Source organism: Leptidea sinapis, chromosome 25 (assembly GCF_905404315.1).
Source record: "Leptidea sinapis chromosome 25, ilLepSina1.1, whole genome shotgun sequence".
Classification (NCBI taxonomy): domain Eukaryota; kingdom Metazoa; phylum Arthropoda; class Insecta; order Lepidoptera; family Pieridae; genus Leptidea; species Leptidea sinapis.
In genome coordinates this window covers 334,940-361,988 of record NC_066289.1, presented here as the reverse complement: position 1 = coordinate 361,988, position 27,049 = coordinate 334,940, and the positions used below count along the sequence as shown (strand labels likewise).

The following is a 27,049-nucleotide window of genomic DNA, read 5'->3' as shown; positions in this document are numbered from 1 at the left end:
TAAAATTTTACTCCGTCCCCATACAAACTTTCAACCCCCGTTAATGGTAGAATTTTCAAAAATCCCTTCTTAGTGGCGTTATGTAAACTACCTGTTGTGAAAAAATCAGCTTTCTAGGTTCAACGGTTTGGGCTGGGCGTTGATTTTGATTTAAGTGAGTGAATCAGTCAGTCAGGACTTACGTTTATATATATAGATGAACATTAAGGGTGTCTGGCACGGCACTGCCACGATATTAAGTGTCTGGCAATGAATAACGTGATTTTTATTAATATTCTGAAGGTTATACTGAAAAATCGCACTTTATTATTTTATGTATTTAGATCGGTATTTTACACACCTTTAGTACCGTTTACCTGCCAAAGCCATTGTTACGCAAACTCCATCGTTCTTACCTGTGTTGGGAGCATGCGCTGACAAACTTTAAGCTTTTATAAAATAACGTAGGTCTGGCGTTCACGGGCTCTTAGACTATTTGTTTTGTATGGACATACTATGATAGAATTAATTATTGACGCACGGTTTGACAGTCCTCCTGTGAATCAATTTCATTATAACAACAGGGAGCATATTTTGCGAAATTATTGTTGATGTTATGAAATATTATTGATAAATTGATAAAAATTAGTACCTATTTTATTTATTATGTACAGAATTACGTCTGTCGGGTCAGCTAGTGCAAATATAAAATATTTCCCCATTGACGTCCAGATTCATAAAGAGCCCTGTACTTTCCCCGGGGCGTAAAAAGAATAGGGGAGTCCCAGGCCCATGGGTGTCGTAAGAGGCGACTAAGGGCTTTTTAGAAGTGGGAGAGTCACGCTGCCGTCTTATGACGTCAGCACAATCGGGCCAGACTCGTCCGGGTTAATTACCACACTCGCACAGAATACCGGCGTGAAGTAGCGGCCTAGTGCCGCTATGTTTCGCATAGGTTAGTGTCGAGGACCGGAGACCATCTCTTCCCCCCCCCCCACAAATTATGAGAGCGGTCCGTAAAAAGATATTACCCCAGGAGGGTACCGGCTCTACCAGAGCTGGAGAATCCCTCCCCGAGCACTCTCGCTCGGGCCGCCCTTCGTATTCTGGGGTGGGCACAGAACCGCGCATGACCGAGGACAAACGAGGCAGTAACACCACGGCACCCCGCTCCACGCTCAACGTGGACACAATCAGGGGAATTCACTCCAATTTAATCGCCGTCCACCACCACCTTGAGACGGCGCAGCCGGCCTTGTGTTTCCTTACGGAGACGCAGATATCTCGACCTAGCGATACGTCATATTTAACGTACCCCGGGTACAAAATTGAGCACAACTTTTTGCCTTAGCCGGGGTATGTGTGTACGTTAGGGAGGATATCTGCTGTCGTCGTCTCGGCAATTTTGAGGGTAGGGACTTGTCTACTCTCTGGCTCCGCGTAGATTTAGGCGACCGCGTCCGTATCTATGCGTGTGTCTACAGGTCCCATAGTGGTAACGCAGAAACCGATCATCTCATTGGCTGCGTTCAAGCGGCAATTGACGTCGTGCTTGCACAGATCCCCTCCGCTGAAATCGTGGTCTTGGGTGATATCAACGGGCACAATGCCGAATGGCTTGGATCACGTACCACAGACTACGCAGGGCGATCTGTGCATAATTTTGCATTGGCGTATGGTCTGTCCCAATTGGTTGAGTCGCCAACGCGGCTCCCGGATGTGGATATCCACATGCCGTCCTTATTAGATCTTCTGCTGACTACACATCCCGATGGTTACCAGGTCTTTGTCGACGCCCCTCTCGGAACGTCCGACCATTGCCTGGTCAGGAGTGTAGTGCCTATCCGACGCCAACGTCGCAGACCACCAGCGACCCGCCGCGTTTGGCACTACAAGTCAGCAGATTGGGATAGGATGCGTTCCTTTTTTGCATCCTACCCTTGGGGCAAGGTTTGTTTCCCTTCGGATGATCCTAGTGCCTGCGCCATTGCAGTAGGCGATATGATACTGCAGGGAATGGATATTTTTATACCAAGCTCTGTAGTACCGATCGGTGGCAGATCACAGCCCTGGTTCGATGCGTCAGTTAAAGCAGCATCTGACTGCAAAAAACAGGCGTATCGAACTTGGGTTGCGGCGCTGGGCACAAAGGATCCGAACTGCAAAGTTCTTAAGAGGAAATATAACCGTGCCTCCAGATTTTTTAAGCGGCAAATCGCCCGTGCGAAGTCTAAGCACGTCGTCAAAATCGGCGAGCAGCTTTTCAGTTACCCGACCGGAACACGCAAGTTCTGGTCGTTGTCGAAAGCTGCTCTTGGTAACTTCAACCAGCCGTCCATGCCACCGTTGCACATGAGGAATGACACCCTGGCCCATACGGCAAAAGAGAAAGCCGAGCTCCTGTGCGCTCTTTTCGCCTCCAACTCGACTCTTGACGACAACGGAAAAACACCGCCGACCATCCCGCGGTGTCAGAGCTCTATGCCTGAAGTACAGTTCAGACAGAAAACTGTTAGGCGAGCTCTGTTTTCGTTGGACGTCAGGAAGTCGAGTGGGCCGGATGGCATTTCTCCAATCGTGCTTAGAACGTGTGCCCCTGAGTTGACGCCGGTGCTAACGCGTTTATTCCGCCACTCTTATTCCAAAGCGTTGTCCCTGACTCATGGAAGTCAGCCCTTGTCCATCCGATCCAAAAAAAGGAGACAGTTCGGATCCGGCAAACTACAGGCCTATCGCTATCACGCTATATGTCGCTCCCTGCTCTCCAAAATTATGGAGAGCATAATTAGATGCTTTTAGTATACCTAGAGGGTCACCAGTTGATCAACGACCGACAATACGGGTTTCGCCATGGACGGTCGGCAGGTGATCTTCTGGTATACCTAACACATAGATGGGTGGCGGCTATTGAAAGCAAGGGGGAAGGCCTGGCAGTTAGCCTGGATATAGCGAAGGCCGCTCCTCTCAAAACTTCCATCATTTGGGCTTCCCGAGAGCTTGTGCAAGTGGACCTCCAGCTTTCTCACTGGGCGTAGCATACAGGTCGTTGTCGACGGATATTGCTCGAAACCGAAGCCCGTGAATGCTGGAGTGCCCCAAGGCTGTGTGCTATCTCCTACGCTGTTTCTTCTGCATATCAATGATATGTTGGACACCTCCAACATGCATTGCTATGCAGATGACAGCATTGGTGATGCCGTATACACGGGCCATGCAGGTCTCTCTCGGGAAATCGTCGACCAGTGCCGGGAGAAACTTATGTCTTCTATCGAGTCCTCTCTCGAGAAGGTCGCGGAATGGGGTAAATTGAACCTTGCCCAATTTAACCCCTAGAAGACTCAAGTTTGCGCGTTTACCACTAAAAAAAGCCCATTTGTCGTATCACCGCTCTTCGAGAACACTTCTCTTAAAGCCGCGCCTAGTATCGGAATACTGGGTCTCGAAATCTCGAGCGATTGCCAATTCCGTGGCCATCTGGAGGGCAAAGCCAAATTGGCTTCGAAGAAGCTGGGCGTCATCAATAGAGCACGGCAATACTTCAAGCCGGCCCACATTTTAGCGCTCTACAAAGCGCAGGTCCGGCCACACGTGGAGTATTGCTGTCATCTCTGGTCTGGTGCACCCCAGTATCTGCTCGATCCATTTGACTGCGTGCAACGTAGAGCAGCTCGAATTGTCGGGGACTCAGTGCTCTGTGAACGGCTGGATCACTTGGCGTTGCGTAGAGACGTCGCTTCATTGTGTGTCTTCTACCGCATTTATCACGGGGAGTGTTCCGAAGAGCAGTTTAACCTGATTCCTGCCGCCAAATTTCACCATCGCACGACACGCCACAAGTTAGGATATCATCCCCACCATCTGGATGTGTGGCGGTCCTCCACAGTGCGGTTTTCAAGAAGCTTTCCCTCTCGTACAACAAAGCTGTGGAATGAGCTTCCTTGTGCGGTGTGTCCGGGACGATACGACATGGGTACCTTCAAAAAAGCGCGTACACCGTCCTTAAAGGCCGGCAACGCTCTTGTGATACCTCTGGTGTTGCAAGAGAATGTGGGCGGCGGTGATCACTTAACACCAGGTGACCTGTACGCACGTTTGTCCTCCTATTCCATAAAAAAAAGAGCCATTTTTTTATTGGATCAAGTTAATTAGCTTTCGATGGAGATGTGCAAACTATGTTAGATGTAGTTAACTACGATACAGTTACTACGACATTGTTAACATCAAAACCGATCTATCGAGTAAGATCTGATAGCGAAACCACTTTACTATTCCAATTGCCTACAAAACGCTTCTATTCCAATTGTAGCATCATTGTCAGCTTGTCTTTAACTACTGAACTGCATTTTCATGACAAACTCTTTGATTTCTTTTGCGCAGCACACTTTTTGCCGGTACATGAAATGTGTCATCATCACACGACACTTGGTAACTACAGGGATTTTGAAGATAGATTGAACAGTGTAGTTATTGCAGTGCTCGCACACAGACATTGCGGGTGTGCCATCTGCGAGCAATCGCGCTCAAGAATGGTCGTGCATTACGCAGGATCTCCGGGTATTCCGAGATCCCACAATACCGAGATTGGAAGCCCTAGGTACAACTCAAACCTACAATAAAAGGATCTATAAGAGGTACATTTTGAGTAAAAAATATGAATAGTGGTCGTACCAGACGGGTTGTTGTCGGTTTTAATACAGAGTTAGATTTCAATTTGTATGATGAATGAAAGTTACATGTGAAAAAAAGTTTAAGTTTTTTGTTTCGTGCTGAATATATTTTGTTATGTAGGTATTTTTAATAGGTACTTAATTCAAATAACTACACACTTCATATAACATTGCAGTAGTTTTTGTTCATTAAAGGTAAGTACTTGATTTTAATTTTTACAAAAGGCAAATTTGTTATTAAAGTAAAAACTGTATGACATACGTATGCTACATTAATTCCGTCTTATTTATTATTTCTTATTTTTGTCGGCTGATTTCTTATTTGCCTTACCGTTTCTTAATAAAACCAACCTACTTAGGTAAATAAACCAACTCATCTGGTTGTGTTATTCAGACGTTTACTTCTGTACGCAGTAGGTATATAAGTATAAAATAAAAGATTTAAATAAGATGCATCACCTTTAATAATAGTTTCTCATTTGAGATAAAGAGTAGGGTCTTGTAGTTTTTGTCTGCAATATCGACCAATCATTTTGTGTAATTCCCTCGCACGTATTCCAGTTGCTCTTTTCCATCTGATCCTCTCTAATCGAATATAGGTGTCTATATTTAGATCAGAGAATTGTTTGTACAAATGATAAGTGTCCATTTTACCAAATATTTTTCGAAGAACAAAGACTTCCATTTCTTTTAAATTTTCATCGGCTTGAAACCAGTTAAATGTTAACAATGGTCTGAGCAAAAGCTTGTAAGTCAATATTTTACGTGTGACGTTTAGTTTGGGCTTCAAACAGACTGAAACTTTCTTTCTCCAACTACGTTTTATTTTTGACCGTGACATTTATTTTATCGGTCTTTACTTAAGAGTTTGAATCTGCTTATAGAATAGAACAAAATGTAAACTATGAATATTTTCAATAATAATTTGCAATAACATGATCGAACTGGATATTTACAACAAATTTTTCGACAGTTGACTTATTGTGGAGCACTAGGTAAGCACCAGCTACCAAAGATAAAGTATCGAGCCAGAAAGTCCTACAGCCCGTAGACGGAGTATCAGGGGCGTAGCTACCGCCGTATTAATTATTATACTAGGCCCCCTGGCAACGGGGGCCCAGGACGTGTGTGAGCAAAAATTAATAAAAACTTTTATGGTTGCCGAGTAAAGAGGCAAGGGGAGTGTATAAGTAATTACAATTGTTTGTAAAAATTGTGGAAAAAGTGACAGATAACTAGATAATTATGATGAAAAAATATTTATTTTAATTTTATGCAAACATTTTTTTTCTTTTGTGAGAAATCCCCTTCTGGCTCCCAAGCAAATTTTTATACGGGGCGCCGCTAAGGCACGCTACGCCACTGCTGAGTACCTATATTATTATGGACTGACATACAAGGTCATTGGCTTAAATACAAACGATTATTAAGTAATTGCTACAATTAATAGAATTGTAGATTCTTTTTAATAAACAATTAAAATTTAATTATATAATCACTACAGTATCTACAGAAGGATAATTCCCAAACAAAAGCATTGAAAATAGCCGACTCGTCAATGCGCGAAATAAAAACTTTTTGTGTGACTAGAGCAAATCGACACCGCTTTAGAAGCATGGCCAATGACCATAGGGTTGCCACACATTTTTTTACGCTCTCGGCACTATTTACAGCTGCAATCAATCTGATTCACCGGAGTGTTTTTCATATTATGCACCTAGAATGCATGTCGACAATTTTTTATTTAAATAAATTACCTACCTACCAAATGTGAGACGAAGAATTAACACTTCGATAAAATTTGTTGTAAATAGGAAATTATTATTTTATGCTGTTTAATAAGTGTGTGATTTTCGTTTTAATGGCACATGGTACTTGATAGACTGAATGGCATATTAGAAACTAATACCGACCCTTTGGAGGACCACGGGCACATATTAACATATTATATTGATTCTTGCCAGCCACAGCCAGTACACAGTGTAAGATAGACTAGTGTTTACTTCATCCTACCTAACTAGTTGGTTTATTTTCAGTGTCGTCCGCTAACAATGCCTACTATTCTGTTCTTCTTTACATAAATAGATAATGTTAATATTATAAATTATAAACCTTACAAGTGCTTTGCAGCGCTCCGGTATCGTCAAGTGTATCAACTTGCTCGTCACCCCCCACCCGTGTGTGGGGGGGGGGGGGGGAGTGCCACACACCCAGAGTGTGGGCGATCAAGCTGTATGGGGTAATGCATAGGTACACTTAGAGTTTAAATAAAATACAACATATTTATTATTCGATATGTATTATACATTGGTCTTACATAAAATAAAATTCTACTCTCTCGATTGTAAAAATATTGTTTTATTTACTAGCTAGAACAACTCATTATTACATAAATGTAATTTACAAATAATACTAACTACTTTATAAGTAATGTTTAACAAGTTTTTGGTAACACGAAATATACAGCAGATTTATAAATATTCGATGCAGATCATATTTTATCAACCTCTACATAGCCAATTTTTATTAAGAAATATTTAAATCCATAAATATAATTATTATATTTTTTTTTGTATAAATTATGACGTTTGATACTCGACTGGTATTTTAATTTTCTAACATTTCAGCCAACACTTTAAGGTGTCTTCTATTATTTTAAATTTCCACTATGAACATAATATGCAAGGAATTGTTAAAGTTTTCCTCCGTATCAGTAATATGTAGTAAGGGTTACTTTAGCCCAAAGTTGTAAGCGATCTATTAACAGTCACGTGTGTTGTAAATTTATAACACATACTACTGAATAGTTTGCTAGTTTTAGCAGTTGGCTTGCAATGTCGTAACTTGTGTTTTCTCCTGTAATGGCCAATAATATTTAATTCACAAGCAGTCTCACAACCATTTATATACATATTATTTAATATTAGAGGATTCGTGTCCCGTTAGGGCATAGTATTAAATAAAGAATTTGGGTATATTTAATTACTTTAAAAAAATATATAAATTAGTTAGAATCTAAACAGGATTAACCATTCAATTAAAAACGTTAACACACTCTCAGCCGAACCACTGGACATTAAACCATAATTTCGGCCGAAGCACCATTTAATATTATAAAGTCACATATTCCGCCGATGCACGTAATATCGAGGCAGTTCGGTGTACGATGTACGTACGACTACTACGTACACTCTGCGGGTGACAATTTACGATTCGTTGCGTGCGTGCGACGTATATCATTACTTGTTCATTGTCATATCTACTTGTGTTATAGCTCTTATTATTAAGCAAATATCACAAGTATAATGCCGAAGGCGAACTGAAAGTAAAAACGATATATTGCTTTGTAATTTATAAAGATTTATTATTCATAATAGTCTGCTTACTTAAAGCATTGCTAATTCTCACTGTCTTATTCTATTGACCTAAGTCAGAATGAGAAAAAACACTCCTAAGCGGCTGTTTAAAGTTAGCGGACCATTATGAATAAGGGGTGTTAGTAATTGTAAATATGAAGTGGTGCGACCTTGAATAAAAATACTTGAAATTGATGCACCAATGAAATTGAATTAATAAATGACAACATGCTGCGAGATTAGCGCATTAATTTTAAATAAACTTTGGGGTGACCGAGTGAGCCTCGAGTCAATGAAGTATGCCGGTCACACCGACCGCAGATTCATCACAACGAGATTCTAGCTAAGCTAATCACAATAATTATTAACATGCTACCACTATAAGGCTTATTATTGCTCAGTGGAATTATAATTAATATATTCAGTTAAGTTATTATTTTTATTATATAGCCTCAAGCAAGGAAATTTAGGGCCTGGGATATATGCACCCTGCGTACAACTAGAGATCGTCACATAGACCGTTGGCGATGCAAGCCACAAACCTGCTGATTGCTCCGATCACCACTCGTCCTCTTTACACGACACACTTAGGCCCGGTGTCCACTCAAGCGGAGAGGAGATGTATTTTGCTAAACAAACCGTTTCCGATTTCCTTATTTCCACATATCCTCTCCGCTTAGTTTCAGTTGAAAGGAGAGGAGAGATGTCTCATTTTTTTGTGGAATTGCCAGCTCTCACAGCTCAAATCTCCGCTATGCACAGCTCTCCGCTTTGGTGGAAATAACTTGACAACTTCGCGGCTTATCTCTTTTCGTCTCCTCTCCTCTCCGCTTTAGTGTATAACGGGCCTTACGAGTAGCTGTTATATAGGTATTATACTACGAAATTGAACTCCTTCGTAGTACGATACTTATCCACCGCAGTTATAAAGTCATTACCAGACAATTATTCGTTTCTTTATTCACCTCAGTTAATTTTTGGTTAAACATAACTGAAGTGAAATATACATCTGTATATATAAAATCTATATAATATAAATGTAACCTTATTTCTTCTGGTCACGGTATAACTTGAGAAATGTTTTACCGATATCTTTCGTTTTTTTTTAATTTTTTCTAACACTTCGTAAAAGGTTCTTACATCAAAAAAAAAAATACGAAAATTGCGCAGTAACATAAAAAAATTAAAACTTAGCGAGTACCTTTTTTACAAAATTTTTTAATGTAACCTTAGCCCCTGTGTTATTTGAAATAGGTAACTGTCAGTTGCTTGGCAATAAGAGACAGGTCGCACACTGCCACGTTTAGATATTTATTTTTTTTTGATCAGAACAATGTCTGTCGAGACAGCAAGTACAACAATATTTTGGTTTTTATTATTATCGGTCACAAATTGTGGCTATTTTAACATTTCTCATAAATGGCAAGCCTGTGTTGCGTAATCTAGTTGGCGAAACAATATTAACATGACTTAACATTTATACAACATACATTTTCATCACACTTGCTTTAGCTAACACAATTATTTTGTATTACATCGCTTTAAATACGCGAGTACATAATCGTGTTTCAAGATGTGCCGATCAAGTTGATCTTTTAATGGTGTATTTAAACCAACAAAAAGTGGCTTCAAATTGTATAAATTTTCTTGAAAATATAAATAACAATAAAAATTTCATGAAATTACTTCATACTTTTTTAACCAATATTTTATTGGCTGTATATCGAAGTGCCCTGGTCTCAATAACCTTTTCTCATCTGTTATTTGTAAATCGTCATACGTCAGACGTGTATTAATTTTTACACTCTCGGCTCCCTTATCGCGCGGATCAGGTAGTACACATGTGTAATGTCCGATATAGCACTCTTATATGAAGCATAATGGACTATTACGCTATACTTGCGGTGTTACTATCTCACCTTAAATGTAATTATATAATAAAATTCAAGTTGCTATAAATGGCATATAACTGAAACTTAATGAATAACGTTTATATTTTAAGAGACTTATTGTCATTAACCTTCGTATTTGGAACTTAGCTCATGGCGTATAGGGAGGCGGGGGAGGTAACACAGAAAGATCATCGAATGGAAAGTATTGCTGAGCACCAAGTACTGGCGTCGTGAAGGGTGGGTTTGTAGGCAGGTAGTTGTCGCTAGGTGTGTAAGGCGGGAGAGTTGGAACAGAAGGCGTGGGTCCAACACTATGGGCTTCATATCCATCCCAGTCTTCCATAAGGTTTCGTCTTTGAACGTCATCGTCGCTGGCTAACGGAGCTCCCCATAAATTAGCAGCAGATGCTAGGAGCGCCATACAACCTGGAAGTAATATTGAGAGTACTGTTTTTTTTTTTCGGAATAGTAAGACAAGTGTACTAGGGCATCTGATGGTAAGTCATTAGTGACACTCATACTCTTTGTGTTAGCGGCCTTTTAGATTGGTGAACGAGCTCTTTTTGAAGGTAACCATGTCATATCCTTCTAGAAACATCGCGCAAAGAAATTCATTCACTAATAACATTAGTCCGTCGTAACAGAGCGCCTGTTGATGAACGGCACATATTTATATTAAATTTTTCTGCCAAGAGATGGCGGTTTACGATACTCTCCATAATATTTGACAGCAACTGTTTTTTATAGACCTGAAGTTTGTTAGATTTGACCGTCTACCTGTTCTAGGGATCAGCTGGGCAAGCTGAGCAGCAACTAGTGGACTAGGATCGAGTCCTATGGGCGTCCACGAGTCCATAACTTATAAAATAATTAAGATAGAAAAATGACCTGCCATTCTCACTCTTGTTTGTCATTGTTAATACGAACGTAAACAACGATTTATAAGTATTTAACTTATTTATTTGGAAACTTGGTGAAATCTAATTTGATTTGGTACTTTGCTCTTGAGCGCAAATTGCTTTAAAAGGGATTCAAAGTTCCGCATCACATGTTAATATACAGATAAGTAAGTATTTACTGTCATATATTATAATATTTATTTCTTTGACATTAAAAATCAGCAAAACCTAACGGATCAAAGTCATCACGACTTATTCTCAAACTAATTACCAATAAAAAAATTAAATTGTAAATTAATTAAGTCTCTTAACACAGATTCAGATCTTAGAACACAGATTAAATTTAATTAATGGGCCAGTATTGTTTTCCATCAACATATTTGAAACACACTAAACAAAACAAAATGATTATGGATTCTCATACATTTTTTCCAGTCGCCAAATCGCGTTAGAGATGCATTTTCATACTTTTCTGCCTACATATTCGTACCAAATGACGCGGTTTCGCCCCAGTTGTCACAACAAAACGAAGGAACATCGATAAGGTAAATAATTTTGAGCGACCGACTAATGAAGACTCACACTTGACATGGAAGCCATATCTACAGAAATTAAAAAGCAAAATGTCTTCTTTTACTTATGCTCTTTACCAACTAAAACGCGTAACAGATTTTAAATCTGCCCTTGCTGCTTATTATGCATATGCCCATTCTAGATTATCATTTGGAATATTATGGGGAACCTGTAGTGAAATAAAAGATATATTTATTCAACAGAAAAAATGTATCAGAATTTTAGAAAATATTCAGCAGATAGATTCATGTAGACCATATTTTATTAAACACAAAATATAAACTCTTACTTCAATTTACATCCTAGAAGCATGTAAATTTGTTAAAAAACATTCGGACTTATACTGAACACTACCAAATAACAAGCGAAATAATAGAAATTTAAACAAATTAAAAATTCCCCAAACAAGTATGTCATTAGTGTCATCGAGCCCTCACCACATGGCAATAAAAATTTATAATCACATCCCAAACGATATTAAAAATAAAGAGAAGCCTTCTCTATTTAAGACATCTTAAAAAATTTTTGGTTTCAAAATGCTTCTACGATTTATCCGAATTTTTTAATTACACTAAGTGTGAGAATTAGTTACAATATAATAAAAGGATGTATAAAATGTATAAGACTTTATTTATTTTATGTATAACATTGCCGTGCCCTTGCAGGGCATCACATATTGGCTATCCATTAATGTACCACCCTACTGTAAAATGTAACTTGCAATAAAATATTTTGATTTGATTTGAATGAATTAATGTAATGCATTAGTAAGTACTTTTAATTAATTTATGTGCTTGTTATGTCATTTGAGCATTTTATACCTCTTTCTCTACGTTATTGAAGTTATAACATGGTTGGATACTTATTTCGTCTCATTACTTAAAAAGTGGAGATCGACGACGAAAACGGCAACGTAGAGCAGCTCGAATTGTCGGGGACTCAGTCCTCTGTGAACGGCTGGATCACTTGGCGTTGCGTAGAGACGTCGCTTCATTGTGTGTCTTCTACCGCATTTATCACGGGGAGTGTTCCGAAGAGCTGTTTAACCTGATTCCTGCCGCCGAATTTCACCATCGCACGACACGCCACAAGTTAGGATATCATCCCCACCATCTGGATGTGTGGCGGTCCTCCACAGTGCGGTTTTCAAGAAGCTTTCTCCCTCGTACTACAAAGCTGTGGAATGAGCTTCCTTGTGCGGTGTTTCCGGGACGATACGACATGGGTACCTTCAAAAAAAGCGCGTACACCTTCCTTAAAGGCCGGCAACGCTCTTGTGATTCCTCTGGTGTTGCAAGAGAATGTGGGCGGCGGTGATCACTTAACACCAGGTGACCCGTACGCTCGTTTGTCCTCCTATTCCATAAAAAAAAAGTGGAGATAAAAGTAATTTTGACATATTATGTTGACATAATACCTATGGTCAGGCACATAAGAAAAATCTCTACGAACTCTATCATATCAAGTGATTTGTCGTCCTACAATCTTTTGAAGGAGATCGTTTGTCGAAGATATTTTCAAGTAACTGCGATAGCAGTCCCTTATTACAACAATATTTATCCGTATACGAAGAGCGAGAGGCTCGTAAAATTCGACGTAGAGAGATAAGAGATTTATGCGACAGAAATATAATTTTTTAAATTTGATTTGTGTTTCATTTAGGCGATGGAGAATTCCAGCCGCTTTGTCCGATCTGTAAGCCCTTGGCCCCTTATGTGGTGGAGGAATTTGTGGAGGATTTGGAGCCTAAGACCTTCGACCCTTTTGATAAATAAATACTTTTCAGAGTTGTGTCGTGGCGGCGGCACGATTATCAGTGGGAGGCTCCTTTGCATAGGATGCCGTCTAGATTATGGGTACCACAACGGCGCCTGTTTCTGCCTAATGCCTATTCTAATGTGTAAGCATTACTGTGTTTCGGTCTGAAGTGCGCCGTAGCTAGTTAAATTACTGGGCAAATTAGACTTAACAGTAACTTAGTGCCACTCAGAATTTTTGGGGATTTTCAAGAATCCTGAGCGGCACTGCATTGTAATGGGCAGGGCGTATCAATTGCCATCAGTTGAACGTCCTGCTCGTCTCGTTCCTTATTTTCATAAAAAAACAAACTTACCGGCTCCTGTAATAGTGTAGAACTCGTATTCATAATCAACTTGTATGGTATTAGGATCGCTACCACTAACACTTCCCAACACAACAGTCGTGAGGTAGCACACGCCAACTATAGCGATGACCCAGAACACACATATGATGCTCGGAACAGCATTCCTTCTCAGCATTTTGATTGTCCTGTTGTTGAGACTAGTTATGTTGATGACCACTCCCACACAGGAACACAGCAACACCATGAAGCACAGCAGTATCAGGACTCGCATCAGGGTTATAACTTCTGGTGTAGTGCACGGAGGTAGGTCTACAAATAAAATATATATTATTTACTAAATTAAGTGACTTACTAATTATATACCTCGACTCACACACAAGGCACATGAGTTAATACATTTTGTCATATACTGAAGCAAATTTTTATGTTAATTATTGTATATGTATTGTTTCAATTTTCTAAAAAATTAAAATGTGGGGTCCTAAACAGATCTGATAGCGAACAGTCATTTATGAAGTAAAAGCAATTGGCAAAAGCAAAAAAGATGTCCAGGATTGATCAAGATGGAGATACTGTGAGATCCCTCCTCTCCCCTTCTGGAGTATCCGCAAGAGAGAGATTTATTGAAAAAATTACGAGATCGCAATTATTCGAGCCTTTACTTATTTCTACCACTATATTACTGTGTACCTTCTCTTTTTTTAATGGGTAATAGTAGATTGTTAGCCGAGGGTCGAAATAATCAATTCCCGAGGTATTAGCTCGGCTATAGTCCGAGTAGGAATTGATACTTTTATCCGAGTTAAACACTCTACTTTTCATTTCGAATATGAGGAAAATAAAACTAGTTGTTTATCTAAGCACACATTAGTATCCCGCCAATTTATGTCGACTTTTTAAATTTCAAATATGGAACTTACCGCGTGATTGTTGCGGTTTATTCCGCTCAAAGAAGTTTGCGCTAAGTTCACACTGGCTGTTTAGAAGGTCACATGGCCGCAGCATTTTTTTAATAGTTATTTTTTACATAAAACTCTTCACAGCAGTTCTATTTTTAAAGTTCATTGCGGCCCTTAGGTGGAAAGTAATTTGTATGAGTTTTTCCCTCTCTATGGAGGGAAGCAGCATTTTCCACCCAATAATCAGATCAAAACAACATTACTTTCCGAGTATGAGCAATAAAAAATATTTTGTCATACCAAGAACTATTTATCAAATCAATACAACGCTACGATGCGCGGAATCATCGAGGTAGCTAAGTAATCGGATGTTAATCGCTCCCGCGACGGGCGGCCCGTTTTTTCCAGTCATAATATGTACATCATATTATTCCTTCTTTGTTTATTTGAAGCAATAATTAATGTCCTCTCAACCACGGAGTAAGTTTTTAATAGATAACCAAAATAAACGGACACATTACACCTCGATATATGTCGCTAACGAGGCAAAGTACGTAGGTAAGTTCGAAGTTATTTATTAGAGGTGAAGGTATTTAGGCTCAAAGCTAGTAGGAAGCTTTCCAATTAGTCGACAGAGTGCACTATTCGACTTCATTGATGGTTCGGTGGAGTATTAGCTATGAAGGACTGAATGAGCAATACTTTTGCGAAAAAGGTATCAAAACATCGGCACAAGTGTATCAAGATGCAATTCTTGAGAAGGTAGTGAAGCCTCTTAACAACACCATGTTCTATAGCCAAGAATGGTCCTTCCAGCAAGACTCCGCGCCGGGTCATAGAGCTCGGTCTACACAGTCTTGGTTTGAAACGAACGTTTCGGACTTCATCAGAGCTGAAGACTGGCCTAGTCCCGATCTTCATCCGCTAGATTATGATTTATGGTCAGTTTTAGAGAGTACGGCTTGCTCTAAACGCCATGATAATTTGGATTCTCTAAAACAATCCGTACGATTGGCAGTCAAGAATTTTCCCATTGAAAGAGTGTGATTCGAGTGATAACTGGCCTCAATATTTTAAGAACTATTGCAGCCAATTGAGACCACTTCGAATAAGCTTTTTATATTTTTAATTGTTTTATATTTATGTATTAAACTATCACACTGTAATTAATAAATGTTATTTGCAATAGAAAATTTTGTTTTTTGTTTCAGTATTTATGGCAAGACTAGGTATATATATTTTACGTATACTGCAAATGATTGTAAACTATAGACTTATTCATTTCCTGTTTTTGATTCTCTGTGTTGCTCAGGAATTGTTGTTAATAAGTGCTAAATGATTAACACTATTATGCATGAATTTAACCTCAACCAAGATTTTGCGAAGTGTTACTAAAATACAAAATCAAGTGTTAACTTTTGTTTTAGAATATTAATTAGTTAAATTGTAAATTTCATACTTTATCAATTATTACTTTCAGTTTAACTTTACTACTTAATAAATTTTAAAGGATTTCATCTGGACTAATACTACTTCTCCTTGTGTCGTTTTCCTCATTCCTTAGAGTTGTGACCTCCAAGAAATATTTTCAGGACGATCACTTTGTATTTGTAATCTTCGGCAATGTGTATAGCTTCGTGGACGTTTTTATTGGCGGTATCGCGGATCTGGTCGGTCCAACACATTTGTCCTAGGTTGTCGCTTTTCTTTGTGGCGACGTGACCGAAAAAATCAAAGAACCTACGAAGGCAGATGGTCGAAAGGCTCACGCTAACATCCACTTCATGTAGGACAGAAGCATTTGTGCAGTGCGCTGTCCAGGGTATGCGAAGCAATTTACCTCCAGCACCACATTTCAAATGCATCAAAGTGTGCAGCTATTTTGAGGTCTGCCCACATCTTAACCAGGCAGGACATCGGGCTTTTTGTCATGCCATTCTGTACTCATAGGTCATACAAATATAATAAAATCGTAACTGAGTTAAAGCTGTACATTGCAAATGTTTTTAAAGAATTCTTTATGTATGTTCTATGAACAACAGCGAATCCAAAACATACTATATACAATTTTTGTCCATTTGTCTGTATGTACCTCTGTGCAAATGCAAAATATAGGCTAAACATCATCTAGATGCAGTCCCGGACAACAGTCCGAAGAAGGATGCAAGTGTGCCACCTACAGACATCCTGGCCTATAATTATAATTACTATGTACTTAGACAAAACCTTACAAATAAACAACATATATATAGATATAGAAAGCCTTTATTTCTAGATATTAGTTATGTAGTAACATGTTTATTTTTTTATTTCCTCTATTTTTTAACAATGTATCTAGCTTGTCCACTGACATAGGCCTCCTGTAGGACCTTCCAGTGCTCTCTCCCGCGCTTCTCTACTAAAAACTGGTCTAATAAAAAACATATAGATAATATTAAAATATTAATTGACTAAAACATTACCATTCAAATCATATCCATTGTTCTGATTTATTCTTATTTCTGAGTCATCGTCATCATCATCATCAAAGCTGAAGAACTGTGTTAGTGATAGGCTCTGTGTACAATGCAATCCTTTTATTCTAAACCAACTCGGCTGAACTAATGCAGCACATGTCAGTAGAAATGTGCAGCTATTGAAAAATGCTGCAATTTTATTTAGCTCCTTGTCCTTGAACGGGAATGTAATCTTCAGGCCTGAAAATATATTGTTACAAATATTAAAACCATAAGTCTACTCTACTTTAATTCCATAGACAATGTTGGTTCTCTCTGATCTGCCTCCTGACAACTTAACCTCCTCTTTGTTCAGTAAGTTGTCAATAGGTTACTAACGTTTTTAGCACAAATGATCAGGAAGCCAGTCGAGCTTCAACAGTCGCCTGGCATGGTTGCCTTCTAATACCATATTCGTACATTAAGTGAAGTAGTATGAGAAGTAATTGTAAATTCTAATAAACAGCTTATTGTAAAGACGACGTTTTACTGGCTCGACCTTAAAAATATTAATTAATTACAAAACTAGAGACCAGATAATTTTCAAGTGAATTTAATTAATTTTGGACAGCACTCATGAACACAATGAGGGTCATATTTTGACCGTGGTGTATCTAAAGGATGATATGTGAATATATATACATTGAAGCATTGATATTGGTACTAAAGTACATTGATAGACACTGTAGGTAGACACATTGAGTCCAACCACAGCTGTAGCCCAGGATCCTCTCCCAGCACATACCAATGTGGTTTCAGTTTTCAAAGTAATCTGTATGTTTATTTGACTCTTAAGGTAGGAGATGCCCGTCTAATTCCGTTGTTGCCATGGTGACCATATTCCATCAGATGTCCCATTTGTATGTTTGTTTGTCTTTCTGTTCTATCAAGAAAATGTTTTTCATTTTGATGAATTTAATGATTTTTAGTATCATACTTACTAATAATTAGGGTATTGGCAATTGCCAGGCAAACTGTGCCATAGTCCGTGTGATGACATATTCAGTTCGAGGCAAATGTTACTATACAGCCGTGTGTTATATATATGTGAGACAGCATAGGTCACCTATCACTGAGGCAGTTTTAAGGTTTTAGATAATATTTAGAAACACTCCAAAAGCATGTAAATGACAAAGTGGATATTTGTGCAACATTTAAGTTTTAATATTAAACAATTAATTATTTCGAAGTTAAAATTCAGCTTGATACTTATTCTCTTTGGTATCAAAATATTACAATACTAGATGTTTTTCTTTACTAGTATATTGTTATATATATATATCATGAATTATTAAATTTTTATTGAGTCTACATGATACTTTGTTAAACTTTTTTAGCACTTGCTCTCTTATTATTCTATAATTAGCATGGATGACACAAGTGATCACCACACAGTGAGTCCGCCTTCACCTCTTGTTTTAAAGTTCACACCATGATTGTTCAAAATAGTATAATTATAGTGTGTCTCTGATTCAATTACATTACTTTTAATATTGTTATTCAAAAAACTTTTACATAAATTATTTTATTACATATTAGTAATATTAATTAATTTTCAACTGAATTAAGTACTAACATTCTATAAGAATTGAATCACATTAAGGCTAATCAGTACACATTACAATAATAATTAACAGAATTACCTGTTATGACATCAGCACACAATACATAATATACTAAAGAAATTTATGTAACAGAATGAGTTATAATTACGTTGGAAGAAGCAATTAATAGTAATAATACACCAAACTGTCTCATTTTCTAATATATTTAACAGCGTTTTTAATCCACGTATTAAACATGAAACAATTCTCTTGGGGGGTATTCTATACCTGAATATCAATAAGTAGTTATATTGGTATTGTTACAATTACATGCATAACCATGTTAATAGGCATTAGTGCAATATTTATTTAAGTACATAATTAAATTTGCAAATTAACAATCCTAATATTGTTTAAATAATAAAAACTATCTCACTATATAATCAAACTCAGCACTCTATGTGGGATAGTTTAGAGGACTAGGATCGGATGAATTATTTAAACAAAGTATTTTTTTCGATTGCGATTCTAAAGCTTTTGATAGGATATTAGAAAATGTTTATAATATAATAAACATGGACAAATAATATTATCCTACCTCGTATCCAAGTTAGACAGCCCATGGCTAGTGAACCATGGGAAACTTAAAATATTTTGTATCACTTTTAAGCTTTTATCTTGAATAATGTTTCAAAAGGTTTTGTGAAATCTTAATTTTAACATAATCAAAACATATTCACATTTCACAAACTTGTAGCACTTTGTAGTATATGTAAATGTAATAATTTTGCATCGCAGGCCGCAAAGAGAATATAATATTTACCTACGGCTCAATGCATGAATGCAGTGACAACTGACAATGACTGCTCTGTCAATTACCTTAGAATACATTATTATTGGCCCTAATATTCTAATGTAATTTTTTTTTGGAATGACGTGGTACGTAGGACTTTAAGTTTAGTCTGTTATTATTATTTAATTTTTATTCTTTTCATTTCACAGGTCAATCACTTCTTTTCACTTTATTTTATATTTTTAAAATTTTACTTTTAATATATGAATATATAAATTTTATATAAAATCAATCCTAGTTTGGGTTGATTTTATATTTTATGAAGCTAACCAAAATCACATTATTCATGATGACACATAATTATGTATGGCAAAAGTTTTTTCTCCTTACCAGTCATAATAGGTTCATCCTGCCACCACAAGTAGGTGATAGTACCCGTTCACGAGCATGACGCATGGGCCAGCCATCGCCTCCCTAGACCATATTTCAGGAAAGATAACGTGTTCCACAGTTACTTCGTCTGAGTTTCAATGTTGTTGGTGGCATTGAAATTGAAGCTTCCCCTGAAAACCATAGTGTGATGCATGGAAGGACAGAGCCTAGCGTGTGCAATGTTCCTTGTAAAATAATTCAACACCCTGCCTTAATTTGGCAATGACAGTTTCGAATAGAGATATGCTGGCGTTTTTGTCATTAATATAATTCCAAAAACCATACAAGCGAAGTGTAGCTGTCTCCGGCTTCCCATCTTCAGAATATTGGCTTCTCTAAGATACGGAATCACATGATTTCTGTATGGAATATACCAACAAAACCAGGTGCAGGCATTTTGCACTCGCTGTATAGTAGTTTTGGTGCGGGGTCGTAGTCTAGGGCAATAGTAGTGTCGTTATAATTAAATTTAGAGAGTACCAACATCAATATATATATATCACACAATCTGACACGAAGATTTGTTAGTGCGATAGGGTACTTGTAAATGATACAAACAGTTTTACATTTATCGTTGTAATAAAATCTCTATAACCAGCCCAGATCATCTTAGTCACCAGCCAAGTCATCAAGTCTAACAGTCTTTTAAAATTGTTGCAAGCATTCGGGAGTGATGCTGGATATCGGACGATTTGTCCCCTTTATCCAGCCATACTCCTGCATACCATGAACCTGTTATGGCGTTTCTCCTGCCTCCATGCATCCTATGCACAAAGGGCTGTCTGTTAAACCTTTATTAGATAGATGCTTGTTTAAGGGACAGTGACCGGTTACAACACCTTCTATTTTACGTATTTGTCCATGTGTAGTGTAATCAGGTTGCGGTCGAACCTCTTTGATGGCGCAGCATTCGTCAAAAAATGAGGCGTTAACGTTATTTACTTTATAATTAAAAAATTGTTTGAAAAGTTTTAACTGTTCACTTCTGTGGTATTTTCATTGAAAGTTTTCAAATTAATTTGCTTTGATGATTTCATGTATACTTCTCCTCAAAATACTGTGAACCAATAAGCAAGGAATAGTTTCAATTTAATCATTAACAATTTGACAATGGCAAAGTTGAAAGGTATCACCTACCAGCTAGTCTGGTGTATGGTCAGACAGGTATGCTTTGTTGTATGCGGCCATACCATTTTCCTATATTAAATTGATCCACATTTCTATCCATAACTTTTATTTTTATTCAATTTTTAATCAATGTATTTATTTATTTATTTATTTGGGTAACTAACAAATTACACTCTTTACATGCTTAAACTTAAAATATAATAATAATATGGATAAGAATTAATTCACTTATGCTTATAAGTACTTATATACTACTTATAATACTAAAGCATTCATAATTTTTACTACGTTTATAAGACAGTAATTTTAACAATTTAAAAACTAAAATATATTGTAATATATAATAGAAAAATAAAAATGAAACATGAAAACAAGGTTTCTAAGTCACGTGTGTAAATTAAGTATTTTCTTTTTGTATTGAGTAAGCGGAATGAATAAATCAATGTTCTGCGATTTGGCCAGTGAGTTATATGACCTACAGAGCCTAGAAATAGTTGCGTTTTGACCCAGATTAGACCTAGATTATGGTACTACAAACAACGAATGGCATTTCTTCTTATTAATTTTGGAGGAACGTTTATTTTGAATTTTGATAGCAAGTATGCTGAATCTATTTTACCGCAAAAAAAAATGTGTTAAAACAATGGATCTAACATTTTCCTTCCATCCGCCAGTGGGATCACACCGTAACGTTTTAACCCTTTTTTGGTAGCTTGAGAGCTGTTTCGCTAAGAAGTCATTAAAAGATATATGATACATAAAGCGTCTTTGCACACTCTTAATACGCTTAATAAATGCATCATACTATGGACTCCAAGGTACGCTTCTACCCACCATTCCAAGTATTCTAAGATGGACCGTACAAAAGAGTTAAATAATGTTTTGGTTGAATGAGATTTATATTCTTTGGTATTTTAGATCAGATCAGGTTAAGATCTTGTTGAAGTAATTTGGTTTCTTCAAATGATGATATTAGCCTTAATATTTTGAGATCGTCAGCATATAGAAAATATTTAAAAAAATTAAAACAGTGTGTTATGTCATTTATAAATATATTAAATAATATTGGACCTAGATGGACCCCTGTGGGACGCCTGATATATTTTTGTAAGAATTAAATACGAAACCGTAGAGTGTCTATATTGAAGGTAAGAGCAAAACCATTTCAAAATAAAATCGGAAAGTCCTATTTTCTTAAATTTTTCAATCAGTAATATATGATTAACGCGATCAAACGTTTTGCTGATATCTGTGTAGAGCACGTCCACGGGAATCCGATTGTCTAGTGATTCAACCAAAATATTTGAAAATGATACTAAATTAAAGACAGTGGAACACGACTTTACAAACCCATGTTGTTCATTAGTCATGGTTTATTTTAGATACCATGTTAATTTAGAAGTTATAAGTTTTTCAAGGACCTTACCAAAGTTCACTAAGATTGATATAGGCCGATAGTAGGAGACTTGGCATTTATCCCCGAATTTATACACAGGTACAATTAAAGCGTTTTTCAATTTTTTCGGGAATTCCCCTGTATTTAGAGATTTATTAAATATAAGTCTAAGAGGCGAAGCTAAGACATTACTGCATCTTAAATTCCGCTGGAATGCCATCACTACCTGCACCCTTTTTGTCATCTACAGAATCTAATACTTTACGGACATCCGATTAGGTAAGCAATAAAGAGCACATCGACATAGCTGGTGACACATCAGTGCTTAAACTAAAAAGGGGAGTAGTGTTTCGGTTTCCATAAGTATTAATATTTGTTAATGTGTAAGCCTCCGCGAAGGTGTTAAATTACATGCATCGGTTGCGTTGGTGACGACCGTTGTACTGTTGTACATTTGAGATGGATATTTCGATTTTGTAAATGTAATTTTCGTAGCACATTTTTTCTAAACTTTTACACCTTTCCCGTTGATTGTCGAATTGCAGCTTATCCCTAAGGTTACCATATTTTTTGACGTTCTGGTGAAGTTTATATTTTGAATTAATAAGAGCAATTATTTTTTTAGAATACCACACAAGATGTTTTCTGTAGCCTAATTTTTTAAATGGGACATATTTGCTTATGAAGGTATGAAGCTTACCATAAAATTTGGAACCATGTCTTCGACACTATCACAATCTTGAAAAATATGTTCCCAATTTATTTCTCTCAAAAAAGATATGATCTTTTCATAGTCAGCAGCGAAAAAGTTTGGATTGAGTACATGATTAGTTGCAAGAGTGTCGTTTATTAAAGTGACAGACCGAATTCAAGTGGAGGATAATGGGAATCTACTGTACTAAGTGGACTATTGCTTGCTTTGATATAAGTTATTAAGACATTACTGAGAACTAAGTCAAGAATTTTAGAATCGTTGTTTAAAATGTAATTATGCTGACTTAAGTTTGTAGATAGAAAATCAAGTAATATAGATGCTAAGTTTTTATCTTTTTCATTAACCTGGGGAATTGTGTACGGGATATCTTTGACAGTGTTCCATGTAATCATTCCCATGTTGAAGTCGCCGTCGTATTGGAGGCAGTCATAGGAATACTTATATTTAACTGAATAATTCAGTATTCTTCCCACGTGCGTTCAACTTCGATTTCGTGGGCAATCGACAACTTGTCGTTCTTGTTGCAGAATATACTATTAATACTTTCATATTATGCAGTCTTACCAGCCATTTCCTTACCTGTTATACCTGGAAATATATTCATTGATATTACGAGGGCTACTTGGATATGCTCAAGGTGGTATACATATTTTTATTTGATTTTTTTATGGCCATGGAACTTGTCGAACAATTTTCTGCGTGAAACGTACTTCCGGTATACACCTCTGATACTGCGGGATAGTCGGCGGTGGAAATCCATTAGCATCAGTCATTTTCGAGGATGATGAGAAAAACGGACTTACAATTTTATAGACATACTTTCAATTTAAAAGCCGACAACGCATCTCTTGACCCCGGGTGTTGCTGATGTCCACGGGATGTTGTCTCACCACTCTCCACCACTCACCACTCCACCACTCTCACCACTCTCCACCATCAAGGAAGCCTCTTGCCCGTTTGCTCCGTCTTACATAAATAATTATCATATGAAACATATTATAATTATTTATGTATTAAATTGCATTACACTTGAAATATGTCATTTTTTTTTCTTACAGCTCGTTCGGAAGGCAGATTTCCTTAGAGAAGAACGAGCCGGAAAGTCTAAGGTTGCTCTTTTCAAAACTGAATGATATTACAGATTCTTAACTTACTTTTTAAATTATTTTTACAAATCATTTCAATTACAATATATGCAAAGTGATGCAACAAAATACACAAACATCAATTACTCAATTCCTTACACGAGTAAGTAAAAAAAAATGTAAATTAATAAGTAACAACATAGTTAAAGTTATTGAGTACATACTTAAAGTACAATACAGTGGATGCGTCAATCCACACAAACCGGAAATAAAATAAAGGCATTGCTTTAAATTGTCAGAAAAAATGTTCATGTTTTTGTGTTTTTCAAAATGACGCTACCTGCATCACTTATTTCTATTAGTTATATCCAACAACCGCAAACATAGTAAACAACTTTACTACACAGAATTTACTCACACAATTCATGAATATATTGACCTGCGGATTGTAAGCCCCGAAATACATAAATTATAGTTCTGAATCGCCGTAGAATTAGAAACTCGGTCACCGTTGGAATCCAGGAAATGCAATTAGTGGCTCCATGATTGATATTCGAATTTCCTGAATGCATATCGAAGTGAAGCTACTACCTACTTAGGTATTTACTTTGTTCAAGATGTGTTTACACTTAGGAATTGTAATACGAAGCTAAGGTTTTATATAAACAAGTTAGGTATATAATATTGGATAATATATTCATCGAGGATTATTATCTTGTTGAGTAAGAAATTTAATTATTAGATATAAGAATCGAAATGATAATATTGTGACTTTAGGGTATTTAATTGTGGTTTACAGAGCACGGTACGCTTACTTTAAATGTTGAAAGGGTATAAAGATAAAGGTATATTCAAAAATCAAATCAAAAATCTATTCAACAAAATCAAATAAAAAAAACAATGCCGTCTAGGAACGCCCAAAAGAAGTGAAGCTTTATAAGATAAACCTACCACTCTGTATACTTATATATATGTCGTGTAATGGCCCTAAATCTGACGATCCCGTGTAACGCTAATAAATCTGACGCTTTAGTGTAATGCTTAAACTGACGCTAAGCTCGCGTAGACAGCCCGCGCGGCGAGCGGCGTGAAACGTCCGTACAAAAGGTTCGTTCAAAACTAATTGTTTGTGGAGATCTCTATAACATCAATATCTTAGAAAGTAGTATTTGAGTATGATTTATATTAATTCATCAAGTATCTATACGGAACCTAAGGGTAAATGATCACGTCCGCCTAGGTACACTCTCTTACAAGTCTAGAGGAATCACAGAAGAATCACAGAGGAAACACCGCGCAACGAATTTCGTTCCACAATTAGTGGTTCGTGGAAGATAAATCTTTGGATACCACACCTTGGAGGACACTTCCAAATGATGCGAATGATATCTGAGTACTGATAACGATGCGAAGACAGAATTCGGCGGTAGAAATCATAGGTCCGACAGCCACAGTTCCGAAGAACTGTGGTAGAAGACACAATAAGGAAATGTTACTACACAGCGCCAAGTGATCGTGCCGTTCGTAGAGTACTGGATTTCCAACGATTCGAGCAGTTCTGTGTTGCACGTGGTCAAGTAGTTCGAGGAGGTATTGAAGCGTACCAGACCCGGAGGTGAGAACAATTTGCCATGTTATGTGGTTGGTTGGTGGACGTGCATCTTATAAAGCTCTGGGTCAACTTAAAGTAATGTTTCCTTGTTTTGGTGATTCCCAGCTTCTTCGAAGGCAATTTGGCATTTTGCCTTACAATATGCCGATACTAGGCGGGGTACTACGGGAGTGTTGTCGAAGAGCGATGATACGACATATGGGGTTTTACGCGTGTATTTTAGAGTGTATTTTTTTATTCTTGGGGTTAAATTGAACAAGGTCCATTTAAACCCATTGCGCTTCTTTCTCAAGAGAGAACTCCATAGAATATTCAAATTTCTTCCGAGTATAGGATAGAATTCTATCTAACCAGTCTCTTAGGAAAATTGTCACATAAACAATGATTTACTTTAAAAAATCATATCTTTTAAAAAACAAACATCTAAGCACTTCTTTCTAGAACAGTTTAAGGAAAACAATAATCTTCCTTGATAATTATTAGATATAACAATATATGCTTAAGAGAAATAATAATTGTTATAAAAAGGTTTTAATTGTGTCATTCATTTGACCTAAATTAATTCAAGGAAATAAAACAAAAGAAATACCTTCTACTGTAACCTTATTTAATAATTTTCTCTTCTGTATTTTCATTATAACCAAAACCAAAACAAAATTATGTTGTTCTAGTAATTTGAAATATATTTCAAACCGTTTGTCTACACACAGAAAGTATGGGCTAGAAATAAATTTCGAACCGTTTGTCAACAAACACTGTTTGGGCTATTTACTGCACAAGAAAGGTGTGGAAATTCATATGTATTTTAATTATTTTTAGTTTGGACCATTGACGTTAACAACTAGACTTAGGTATAGGTTAGGTAGGTACCTATCAAGTATAACTAAAATTACTCTGTGCGCCTATCAAATGTTCGAGTAATGTTGTGTACAACAACGTATTAATTGTTTACATTAAAACATTCATTCAAATTAACACCTTATTTCGTGGCACTAGTGTTCAAAATCTATTGTATACGCTCACAAAAAGCTCATTGATTGTGGTGCATAGGTACATTTCGTTGGCAATGTATTTTGTTTTAACAATTGAAATGTATCGTTAATCAAAGCGCGGTTAAAACACAGACCACAGAACATCATTAGTAGTTCATACTTCATGAAAGATGCAGGTTCGGGTCCTGCATCTTTCATAAATTCTCGTACCTTAGGTACGTGGAAAATGGTTTTGGACGCCGACGAACTTAAGGACGAGTGGGAAAAGTGCTTTTTCATTTCTCATACTCGGAAAGTAATGTTGTTTTGATCTGATTAAACTTATAAAATAGAACTGCTGTCAGTTGTGGAGAGTTTTATGTAAAAAAAACTAATTAAAAAATAAGCTGCGACCATGTGACTTTCTAAACAGCCAGTGTGAACTTAGCGCAAACTACTTTGAGCGAAATACTTCTCGGACTATAGCCGCCCTTGCTGCGCTCGGGCGT

The 27,049-nt window shown here is 37.0% G+C and overlaps 1 protein-coding gene across 2 annotated transcripts in view; it reads right to left on the bottom strand.

Moving 5' to 3' along the window:
• LOC126972240 (transmembrane protein 127-like) overlaps positions 1 to 19,198 on the bottom strand; it is a 551,958-nt gene extending 532,760 nt beyond the window's left edge. The window contains exons 1-4 of one of the 2 annotated variants that reach the window (XR_007731102.1): positions 19,007 to 19,198; positions 16,832 to 17,065; positions 13,480 to 13,779; positions 8,072 to 10,320 (exon numbers count right to left, since the gene is read on the bottom strand). Coding sequence is in view for 1 of the 2 variants with exons in the window: in XM_050818887.1 (XP_050674844.1) it covers positions 10,043 to 10,320; positions 13,480 to 13,779; positions 16,832 to 17,065; positions 19,007 to 19,031 (837 nt within the window). In the remaining variant the exon portion in view is untranslated. Of the gene's footprint in view, positions 1 to 6,926; positions 10,321 to 13,479; positions 13,780 to 16,831; positions 17,066 to 19,006 lie in introns of those variants that run through there. The other variant, XM_050818887.1, reaches the window with a different exon arrangement.
• Positions 19,199 to 27,049: the final 7,851 nt, after the last annotated feature.